The 12,422-nt window shown below is 36.5% G+C and overlaps 1 protein-coding gene across 1 annotated transcript; it reads right to left on the bottom strand.

Moving 5' to 3' along the window:
- Nucleotides 1-334: 334 nt before the first annotated feature.
- LOC136854720 (synaptonemal complex protein 1-like) lies at nt 335-1,738 on the bottom strand. The gene has a single exon (XM_067131307.1). It carries the CDS (start codon nt 1,736-1,738, stop codon nt 335-337), a length of 1,404 nt encoding a protein of 467 aa, XP_066987408.1.
- Nucleotides 1,739-12,422: the final 10,684 nt, after the last annotated feature.

The following is a 12,422-nucleotide window of genomic DNA, read 5'->3' as shown; positions in this document are numbered from 1 at the left end:
GGCCTCTTCTAATTTAGCTTCCAAGAACTTATTGCACTTTTCCAGCTTTTCTTCTTTGGCCAACAAATCCTGGAGTTTTTCTTCCAGTATCTGCTTTTCTTCCTTCTGTTTACCTTCTTTTTCCAACAAACCTTTAATGTGAAGGTACAGGTCTGCAATCATTCTTTCATACATATTTTTCAGCAGAAGGTTTTGATCTTTTTCCTTCGTCAGCAGCTTTTCCAGTTCCTCCACTTTTCTTTGGGCATCTTGTAGTCCTTCTTCCAAGTGTTCCTTTTCTTCCTTTAGCTTACCTTCTTTTGCCAACAGATCTTTGATGTGAAGGTAGAGATCCTCAGTTCTTCTTTTCATAAATATTTGTCAGCTCAATGTTTTGTTTTCTCCTCTCCAGGACCTTTTCCATCTCCTCTGTGTTGCAGAGGGCCTCTGCTAACTTTTCTTCCAAAGACTCGATTTTGCTCTCCATGTTTTCTTCCTGAGCCAACAATTCTTGGATTTTTTGTTCCCGCTTCTCAATCTGGGTTTTACAATAAGCTTCTAGCCCAGTCATTTCATCCTCCTTTTCCTTCAAGAGCCTTACAATGTCCTCGTGGTTGCCAAGCGCCTCGCGTAATTTTCCTTCCAAGTGGTCACAGGCCTTCTTCATTTCACATTCCTTAGACAGCAAATCTTCGATCTGATGGTCCTTGTTTTCAATCAGATTGTCAAACTGATTTGCTAAATCTTTCTTTTCAACGTCTTTCTCATCCAAGAGGCTTTCCATGTCCTTGTTATTTTTAAGGGCCTCACGCAGATTTTGCTCCAGAAGACCACAAGCCTTTTCCATTTTATTTTCTTTGGCCAACAAATCTTCTATCTGACGATCCTTCTTCTCAATCAGATTGTTAAAAAGATTTGTTAAGTCGTTCTTTTCGACGTCTTTTTTCTGCAAGAGCTTTTCCGTAACCTCTAACTTATCAAGGGCATCTCCTAACTTCTGGTCCAAAAGCTGATGTTCTTTCCTCATTTCATCTTCGTTTTCCATGAAATCGTGGATTTTATCATCCTTTTCCATGATCTGAGTTCGATAGTAAATTATGAGGTCTTCCTTCTGCTGCAATTCTCTTTTGGCTTCCTCCTTGTCGCTAAGGGCGTCGATTAATTTATTTTCCAGCCGATGAAAAGCTTCCACGTTTGTTTGTTCCTTTGCCAACAAATCTTCAATCTGGTGATCCTTCTTCGCAATCATAATCGTTAAATTTTGCTCATTCTCTTCCAAGGTGCGTTCCATTTCGTGCAACTTATTTTCCAAAGCTTTACAATCTTCCTTGAGCCTCTCGTCATCAGCCAACAAGTCATGGACTAGCTGATCTCTCTGCCGAAGCACGACATGGAGTTCTTCATTCTTAGTGATCAGGTCCTCTTCTCGCGTTCTGAAATCTCCATCAGCACAGTCCTTTTCCGTCCTGAGAGTTTCCAGGTCTTCTCGCAGTCGTTTACGGGACGTCTCGTGATGTCGTCGGAACCTCCAAGCGGCAAATGCTAGAGAAGTCACAACAACTGCTCCGCCAGCAACAATGGCAGCAGGAGCAATTGCTCCTGTCCGCCAACCAGCGGTGTTCGCAGGGATGACAGTCCTCTCGCATAACAAAGCCTCGTCGATCCGAGCCACAGTCACTGGAACGTCCCGTCCGGCGTATAAGTGATATCGGGAAACAAGTTCCGCCTCTATAATATTCATAAGTTCATTGCTGAACATTGCAATCAATCCACATAGACAAATTACAACTGGATACATAATAGCTAGCATTGTTCTATACAGTTGAAGGTGCTTGAGAAAGCATTAGGATCAGAATATGACGCGTCTTCCTCAAAACTGGGAAAACCAGATTTTGGAGGCTTTTGAAGAGGCTCCGAGTCTGTCTCTCTTCTTCAGATTCCTGGAGGAGCCAGTCCTCGAAGTCTTCAGGATCTAGTACAAGGGGCTTTTGAGGCTCCTCCGATTCGTGTCTCTTTTCTTCAGATTCCTGGAGGAGCCAGTCCTCGAAGTCTTCAGGATCTAGTACAAGGGGCTTTTGAGGCTCCTCCGATTCGTGTCTCTTTTCTTCAGATTCCTGGAGGAGCCAGTCCTCGAAGTCTTTAGGATTTACAACGGACTTTTGAGGCTTCCCCGATTCCTGGCTCTCTTCCTCACTCCAGATTCCGGGAAGACGAAACTGTGGAATGTTCACAGAGAGAGAGAGAGAGAGAGAGAGAGAGAGAGAGAGAGAGAGAGAGAGAGAGAGAGAGAGAGAGAGAGAGATGCAGTTGATGTCGAAATGAGAAGGGATCTTGAAGATTTGTTAAAATCGGACGCATCTTCAAACAGTTTTCTATAATCGTATATCTATTTGCGAGACCACTGAACCTTTGCTCCATTAAAACATGGCGATAAATGCTAATTTTTCTTTAGAAATACCAACCCTCTGCAACATCTCCCCACCACCAGTTTTTGCATTTCTTGTTTAAATTCAAGGTTTATTTTCTCCATACAAAGGGGTTTTCGTTACGTATTTTGTACCTAAAATAACTTTGCAGTTTTCGACGTTGATTTTCCTTACACAAAAGATTTTTCTTGAGGTATTATACCTAAATTAACTGAATGAAATTGAATACTCTTCTTCACTCGTCTTTTTTCACTTGTTCTCCATTCCGGATTCAAGGCTTCGAATTGATGATAGTCACCTAAAAATTTTAAGATTTCGAATAATTCAGAAGGGATTATATACGTGCATGAATATACCTATCAGTTTATCTTTCTATCTATCTGTGTCTCTATCTACAAACACACTGTATATATGTATATATATATATATATATATATATATATATATATATATATATATATATATATATATATATATATATATATATGTATGTATATATATATATATATATATATATATATATATATATATATATATTTACATACATACACACATACACACACTCATACATACACTGTTTTGAGTTTACCTAAAGAAAATTTAGCGAATTAGAGAGCGACTCTTAAATTCCGCTACGCCTTCGAAAACGAATCACATTATTCATTCCAGCCCAAAGTTAAAATAGAATCCCACTTGGACAATGTCCTCGTTTTTGCCAACGAGAAAGAGAGAAAAAGTATTTTTCTGGAAATTGTTTTCTCTAGTTGCTGGCTACCAATTTTATTTATAATTTTTTTTCTATTTATATTATATGATAACGTATTATTTTTTATTTATAAAAGTGTTTTTTTATTTATATGTTTATAACTTTTTTATGTAGTTTGTTTATTTTATTTATTTTTCATTTATATTAATAAGTTTTTTGGGATAAATTCAGTATTTTCTCAGTATTCTAAGATGCTGAAGGTTTGCGGATGTATTTAATAATAAAGAGGGTTTATATATATATATATATATATATATATATATATATATATATATATATATATATATATATATATATATATATATATATATATATATATACTATATCTTTTCTTCTTCTTTTAACGTGCTTTTTTCCCATTTATGTATGGGGTAAGCACGATGCCTTCTTTGAAGGACTTTGATTTGGCTTTTTGGGGTAGACCGTAGTCTCGATCGGCTGCCCTGCCTGACATCGTTTAGACCCCGGCAGCGTATGTTACATGTATCATGCCCGACCCAACGCCCTTTCTTCCCAGCAGCGAGAAGTTTTGGCGCGTGTAGGGCGAGAGTTCGAGACGTGTGAGATGTTTGTTATGTTTTTAGAAGGTGTTGTAGTGGCTTTGTTTTGGTGTGTGTATTTAGTCTGTAACACCCATTTGCTTTTCAAGCAAACATATCCGTTGATTACATATATAATCCCGGGATGTCTACACGGATAGCAAAGTGTCCGCCTTTCTGATCAGTGTATATATATGTATATATATATATATATATATATATATATATATATATATATATATATATATATAAATATAATATACACATCCATTACACACACATATACATATATACATATATATATATATATATATATATATATATATATATATATATATATATATGTGTGTATGTATATATATATATATATATATATATATATATATATATATATATATATATATATATATATATATATATATATATATATATATATATATATATATATATGAGATGTATATATATTTATGGACAAAGCTATCTATCTATCCATCTATCTATCTATCCATCCTTTTGTTAATTTCACGGCTTACTTTCAAATAACAAGAAAACCTTTCACGAAAAAGATGAAAAAGATAATTAAGAAAGAGCCCAAATATAAACAAAAGATGGCTAAGAAAGGAAAAAAAAACAAGGAATCAAGCAAAGGCCCGAGAGGAGAGAGAGAGAGAGAGAGAGAGAGAGAGAGAGAGAGAGAGAGAGAGAGTTTAAAATACACCCCATATACAGAGCAAAATATCCATAAAAAAACCGTATCGGGTAGAATATTGCATATCAGAAGCCCCATTCCCAAGAGCCAATTCAGGTACACTGAAAGTCGTCTCTTGGTAGTTTTATGTCAGGGAGTCTGTGGGGGATTGGACAAAGGTAGCTTTATGTCAGGAAATCTGTGGGGGATTAGGAAAAGGTAGTTTTATGTCAGAAAACCTGTGGAGGATTGGGAAAAGGTAGATTCATGTTAGGGAGTCTGTGGGGGATTGGTATAAGATTTTGTTTGTCACGAAATCTGTGGGGGATTTGGAAAAGGTAGTTTTATATCAGGAAATCTGTGGGGGATTGGAAAAAGGTAGTTTTATGTCAGGAAATCTGTGGGGGATTGAAAAAGGTAGATTTATGTCAGGGAGTCTGTGGGGGATTGGGGAAAAGGTAGCTTTATGTCAGGGAGTCTGTGGGGGATTGGGAAAAGGTAGATTCACGTCAGGAAGTCTGTGGGGGATTGGTAAAAGATTTTTTGCCAGGAAATCTGTGGGGGATTAGGAAAAGGTAGTCTTATATCACAAAGTCTATGGGGGATTGGAGAAAGGTGTTTATATGCCAAAATTGAACGACTTTGTGTAAATACTTTCCAGGTACGAAAACCATCACATCTTTTTTACCTTCCTTCTCATTCTTCCCACAATCTGCCCACAAATTCCTCCATTCACCCCCCCTTTCCCCTCCTCCCTCCCTCCTCCCTCCCCACGCCCCCACAAAACGAGAACATTTGCATAACTCGACACTCTCACATCTCCCCCCCACACCCCACCTTCATTTCTCGCTACCTCCTTTCTTGTCCTGTCGTCATGTCTCTTGTCTCATGTCCAATTATTTCTTCATGTCCATCTTGATGGCTTTTTATATCCTACCTTTTGCTATTAGGGGATATAAGTCCCTTTTGCACTCAGGTCGTGACTGTTATGATGTGACTTAAGGTTTTTCTTTGATTTTTTTTTTATTCGTCTTTATGAACTGATTTTCTGGTGAAGTTTGATAATTAGAAATGAAGTTCTCTAATGCTTTTAATCAATGGAAGTATTTTAAAGGGACTATTCTAACCTCAACTGAATGATTTTACTGTTGGAAAATTATTATTATTATTATTATTATTATTATTATTATTATTATTATTATTATTATTATTATTATTATTATTATTATTATTATCTTTAATGTTCGTTGTCTCATATGCTATTCGTTTGCTCATTAATATATTAAAGAAATTACAGGTATCATCATCATTATTATCATATTCTTTACTGTCTATCATCTAGATATAATATTGATCAATTCATTAATATACTAAGAAAATTACACACATTATTATTATGATTATTATTATTATTATTATTTATATTATTATTATTATTATTATTATTATTTATTATTATTATTATTATTATTATTATTATTATTATTATTATTATTACCACGCACTAATGATTAATATATAAATATTCAGTCACAAACAACAAGAAAGTTACTTTCTCTCTACTGACATGTTAACTTGGAAACTCATCTTTAACACAAAGGTAAACAATTCTAAACAAACACAATGTAAAAATACTCTTAGCCTTTGCCAACCGTTTTTCGCCATCTCTTTCTCCCTGCTGAACGCTCCTTTGTGCGCCAACATTACTGGCTCAAAATATTTCTCTCTTCAGTTTTAAATATCTTTCTTTCCTTTACTAAAAGGTAGGTGTGGCCTCGTTGTTTGAAACGTTGACAAAGGATCATATTAAAAAAAATAGTTATCCCTTCTTCCTCATTCGAGAAATTAGAATATTGCAAAGTTGCAAAACTTTAAAATGTCGAAATTGAGTAGAAAGTCGAATGAAGGTTTAAATGGAGAACACTTCCAGTGCCGCGGCCCATGAAACTTTCAGCCACGACCCGGTGGTGGCCTGTCTTATATCGTTGCCAGAAGCACGATCATGGCTAACCTTTAACCTTTAATAAAATAAAAACTACTGTGGCTAGAGGGCTGCAATTTGGTATGTTGGATGATTGGAGGGTGGATGATCAACATACCAATTTGCAGCCCTCTAGCCTCAGTAGTTTTTAAGATCTGAGGGCGGACAGGAAAACTGCGGACAGAAAAAGTGCGGACGGACAGACAAAGCCGGCGCAAAAGTTTTCTTTCACAGAAAACCAAAGAGGCAAAGTAAGAGCATTAAGAAGCAGAAATGAAAGGAACAAAATCTCCTCAGAAGACGCAAGAAGAAGAGATTCATAGTCAAGAGGACTCTTTCTCTCTCGAACAGAGAAATCATTCTTAGATGTTGTATAAAAATAGTCTCTTTGAGCTCGCTCTATGTGAAGCCCACAGTCGCCGCCATGTTACTCCATAATACCTACAGAGACATTCAGTGGGAATTTTCTATATCAAACTGGACCTTTTAATTCTATGTAGCATTTATTTGTTGTTCTAGTTTCTCCCTAATGCTTTTTATTTAATATTTCATGATTGATTTGATTCAGTCGCTGGTTATTTAGAGAGCTTTTGATATGGTGAACGAGCAAAGAGTTCGTCTAGGGATTGACACTTCAAGTGCTGGCAGAACCACCTGTAGATCAATCTTCCTTGACTAATTCAGCAATCTTCATTGATTGATGGATCGAGTGATTGAGGATATACCAAACAGATATAAAAAGCACACAAACTCTAAGTAATAATTATAAAAATGTGGTTTATAACTTCCTGACGCCATTACCAAGGTAAAGTCAGTCAGAGTTGGGCATAGAACAGAGATTCCTGAAGACTATACTTTTTAAATCTTGGAAAGGAGTAGGTGAAGGCCTCTTTATGAAGGTGTTGAAGAGAGTGAAGGACGGAGGAAGTGAAGGACGTGTCATTTACGAAATGAAAAGCAGCGGAGTGTCTGGCACGGCGTGAAGGACCTGTACTTATGACATAGATAAGGATCTGATGGGTCTGCTCAGAGAGATACTTGTGAGAGTAAAAGGATGCACAGAAACACATATACAGTATATATATATATGTTAGTATATGTATATGTATATATGTATATATATATATATATATATATATATATATATATATATATATATATATATATATATATATATATATATATATATATATATATATATATATATATATATATATATATATATATATATATAATTTTTATATTTTTTATATTATCAATATATATATATATATATATATATATATATATATATATATATATATATATATATATACATATGTTTCCCTCCTACAGTTAGTTCACTAACTATTTTTAATATATATATATATATATATATATATATATATATATATATATATATATATATATATATATATATATATATATACATATATATATATATATATATATATATATATATATATATATATATATATATATATATATATATATATATATATATATATATATATGTATATATATATATATACATATATATATATATATATATATATATATATATGTATATATATATATATATATATATATATATACATATATATATATATGTATATATATATATATATTCAATATTTATAAAAGAACACCATTACTTATATTTAGTTTTAATTATCCAGCCAGCATATACTGATCAATTTCTGGTCTCTCTTGACTGTCGTTCAATATTTTCGTTTTTGATCAAATTTTACTTTTGGTTTTCGACCTCAGTGAATTTGTACTAACCGTATTTTGAAGATTGAGCGATATTTCACTGTCTGATCTGGAGGTCTTCAATTTAAATTATTATTTTAAGATTTTGAGTAATAATAAACAACAAATTCTTGAAGGCTTTGAAAAGTGAAAGCGGAAAGAATCAGTGCGATGGGTACAACTCTCATTTTATATTCTTCCACATATTTACTCTCCATTTCGCTTTATTTCTTTCACGTTTCCTATTTCCTTTTCTCGTCATCTTTATCACCTTACCGTCCTTCTTTTCCCCGTCTTCTTCTTCTTCTTCTTCTTCTTCTTCTTCTTCTTCTTCTTCTTCTTCTTCTTCCGCATTTGTTATTCATCCATATATTTACTCTCCATTTCGCGTTATTTCTTCACTTTTCCTATTTCCTTCTTTCGTCACCTTCACCACTTTACCGTCGTCCTCCTCCCCTCCTCCTCCTCCTCCTCCTCCTCCTCCTCCTCCTCCTCCTCCTCCTCCTCCTCCTCCTCCTCTTCGTCTTCTTCTTCTGCCTCAGAGACTGAAGCCGATTTGAAATTATATTTCCAGGGAATGCACCAGAATGTGTGGAAAATGTCTTGAAAGCATTAGAGAGTATATGAAGACAGCCTCCGAGCTGTCTTCTTTAATATTGATTCTTTACGTTAGAGAGAGAGAGAGAGAGAGAGAGAGAGAGAGAGAGAGAGAGAGAGAGAGAGAGAGAGAGAGAGTATGAAATATTCATTTTTTGCATGAAGCCTTTTATTTTCTCTATCCCATCTGTCTTTTAGCATTGCTGTTATATCTAAAATTCCTCTGTTTCTCGCTCTCTTATTTTTGAGAGAGAGAGAGAGAGAGAGAGAGAGAGAGAGAGAGAGAGAGAGAGATATATAATATTCAGATGTTTATATGAACGTTTTACTTTCCGCATTATATCTATATATTGGCATTGCTATGATATCTATAATTCTCCTCTCTCTCTCTCTCTCTCTCTCTCTCTCTCTCTCTCTCTCTCTCTCTCTCTCTCTCTCTCTCTCTCTCTCTCTCTCTCTCTCTCTCTCTCTCTCCTGAAGGTTTTGAGGCTCTCATTTTCTGTAATTATATTTATTATCCTGTTAGTTTTAATTTATGTGCTTTGAACATCTGTCTTCAATTATCTCTCAGACACGTGGATGATGACTGCAATGCAGGTGCATATTTGAACGTCACAGAATACAGTTGCATACTTGAACGTTATGGAATACAGATGTATAATTGAACGTTATGGATTACAGATGCATATTTGAACGTTATGGAATACTGATGCATACTTGAACGTTATGGAATACAGATGTATAATTGAACGTTATGGATTACAGATGCGTATTTGAACGTTATGGAATACTGATGTATAATTGAACGTTATGGATTACAGATGCATATTTGAACGTCATGGAATACAGGTGCATACTTGAACGTTGTGGTGGACTGTCCTAAATCGTTGCCAGACGCACGATTATGGCTGACTGTAACCTTAAATAGAATCAAAACTACCGAGGTTAGAGGGCTGCAATTTGGTATGTTGGATGATTGGAGGGTGGGTGATTAACATATCAATTTGCAGCCCTCTAGCCTCAGTAGTTTTTAAGATCTGCGGGCGGCCAGAAAAAGTGCGGACGGATAGACGAAGCCGGCACAACAGTTTTCTTTTCGCTTCTCTGAACAAGTTACGAGTCCAGAAGGTGATTTTTTATTCGGAGAGAATTACGAGACTGGAAACCGACGAGTGGGCGAGGACAAGACGAGCGGACGAGAATATCCAGGACAAAATAAAAGGAAAAATGGTTTGACAAGGCCAGAATAAATATACATAGGGGTGCAGGGCATTGCTCGGATAGGAAAAGCTGAACCTGTGGAAATTGGTGTATTTATGTATGTATGTATGTATATATATATATACATACACATATACATATATGGATATATATTTTATATGTGTGTGTGTTTGTGTGTATTTATATTTTATATATATACATATACATAAGTGCTCTTATAAATCTCCCCTTAGGTACGTCACTGCTCTTCGGCTCTCTCTCTCTCTCTCTCTCTCTCTCTCTCTCTCTCTCTCTCTCTCTCTCTCTCTCTCTCTCTCTCTCTCCCTATTCGCACTCTGATTCCCAATCCTTTCGTGCTCCCAGCGAAACATTTTCTCGAGTTGAGATGCCGCTCGCGGAAAGGTATAATAATGATCTCTCCCAAAGGGAAAGTAATCTGAGGTAACTTAGTCTGAGATTACGCCGGATCCGGAATGAGCTTAATTACATCTCATTTGGGTTGCCATCCATCGAGGGATTACGACAAGCGGCGGAGATTTTGATGAGGCGATGCGGTCGTCTCGAAATCAGGGGGGAAAACGAATGAAAATCGGGTTTGAAGAGTCTTGGAGATGATTGGGGAAATGTTTCGGGTCGCGCTTTTTTTTGGCCTGACGATAAATTCATTGCTAATCGTTTTTAGTTTTCTGTAAAAGACAACTATTGTGACGGTTTTGTCTGTCCGTCCGCACTTTATTCTGTCCGCACTTTTTTTGTCCACACTTTTTTCTGTCCGCACTTTTTCTGTCCGCCGTCAGATCTTAAAAACTAGCGAGGCTAGAGAGCTGCAAATTGGTATGTTGATCATCCACCCTCCAATCATCAAACATACCAAATTGCAGCCCTCTAGCCTCAGCGGTTTTTATTTTATTTAAGGTTAAAGTTAGCCATGATCGTGCTTTTGCAACGATATAGGCCAGGCCCCCACCGTGCCGTGGTTAAAAATTCATGGGCCGCGGCTCATACAGCACTATACCGAGGCCACCGTAAGATAGATCCATTTTCTGTGGCCTTGATTATTATACGCTGTAGCGGCTGTACAGAAAACTTGATTGCGCCGAAGAAGCTTCGGCGCATTTTTTGCTTGTTTATTTATGTTTCTGACTTTTCAAGTCAAGAGTGTCTCAGATTTTTGTTATTTTCTGTAACATATCAAAATTCCAGCTATCTGCGTCGTCACATTTTCCGACCAGATTTCCCCAAAAGATGCACTCACGCCAGTGCGAATTATTATTCCTTTCTCTCGAGGACTCGTGTCACGCTGGTGGGAGAAAGTCCAAGAGAAAGTCCAAGGGAAAGTCCGAGAGACTTCATGTCAAAGAGAAAGTTATACTTTTCCCGAGGGAGTTGCGTACCGAAGCGCATCTCTGCTCGTAACTTGTCGAGCTTATAATCCAGTTTCTTGTTTTGGCCAGAATAGATTATCGCACGAACCCCTGGACGCTTTACTTTGAGATGAAATCGGCGAGAGAATTGTGTACGCAATGCGCTCGCGCGCGCGGGAGCGTAAAATTTTGATCTACAGTGCAGACAGGCGGGTCAACTCGTGCTGTTGTTCAGTAAAAGCCTTTTGTCGAGTAACGTATTCGGAGTATTTTCGATCAGCAATTCTTTTAAGAATATAAGCCACATATATCTTTTTCATTTGCTGCTTTCGTTGTGATATAAAATTATGTCTGATTCTGAAACCAGAAAATTAAAATGTTTGGTTTTAGTTTTCCGTAAAAGGAAACTATTGTGCCGGCTTGGTCTGTCCGTCCGTACTTTTTCTATCAGTCCTCAGAACTTAAAAACTACTGAGGCTAGAGGGCTGCAAATTGGTATGTTGATCACCCACCATCCAATCATCAGACATGCCAAATTGTAGCCCTCTAGCCTCAGTAGTTTTTATGTTATTTAAGGTTTAAGTTAGCCATAATCGTGCATCTGGCAACCAATATAGGACAGGCCACCACCGGGCCATGGTTAAAAGTTTCGTGGGTCGCGGCTCATACCGCATTATACCGAGACCACCGAAAGATAGATCCATTTTCGGTAACCTTGATTATATGCTGTACAGAAAACTCGATTGAGCCGAAGAAACTTCGGTGCATTTTTACTTGTGAAGTATCATCTTCGGATTATTTTATATCAGGAATTGTTTTAAAAATGTAGATAAGTCATAGGTATGTTTTTTTTTTTTTGCAATCGAGTTCTCTGTACCTTGAATAATGCTGTATGAGCCGTGGCCCATGAAGCTTTCAGTCACGGCCCTGTGGTGGCCTGTTTTATAGAGTTGCCAGACGCATGATCATGGGTAACTTGAACCTTAAATATAATAAAAACTACTGAGGCTAGAAGGCTGCAATTTGGTATGTTTGATGACCGGAGGATGGATGATCAACATACCAATTTGCAGCCCTCTAGCCTCAGTAGTTTATAAGATCTGAGGGCG

This window comes from Macrobrachium rosenbergii, chromosome 30, assembly GCF_040412425.1.
Source record: "Macrobrachium rosenbergii isolate ZJJX-2024 chromosome 30, ASM4041242v1, whole genome shotgun sequence".
NCBI classification, from domain to species: Eukaryota; Metazoa; Arthropoda; class Malacostraca; order Decapoda; family Palaemonidae; genus Macrobrachium; species Macrobrachium rosenbergii.
Note: the sequence above shows the minus strand (reverse complement) of the source record. Positions and strands in the feature narration are given on the sequence as shown.

Bases quoted from the DNA above. Each gene is read 5' to 3' on its own strand.
- LOC136854720 (XM_067131307.1), bottom strand. From the start codon at position 1,738: ATGTTCAGCAATGAACTTATGAATATTATAGAGGCGGAACTTGTTTCC.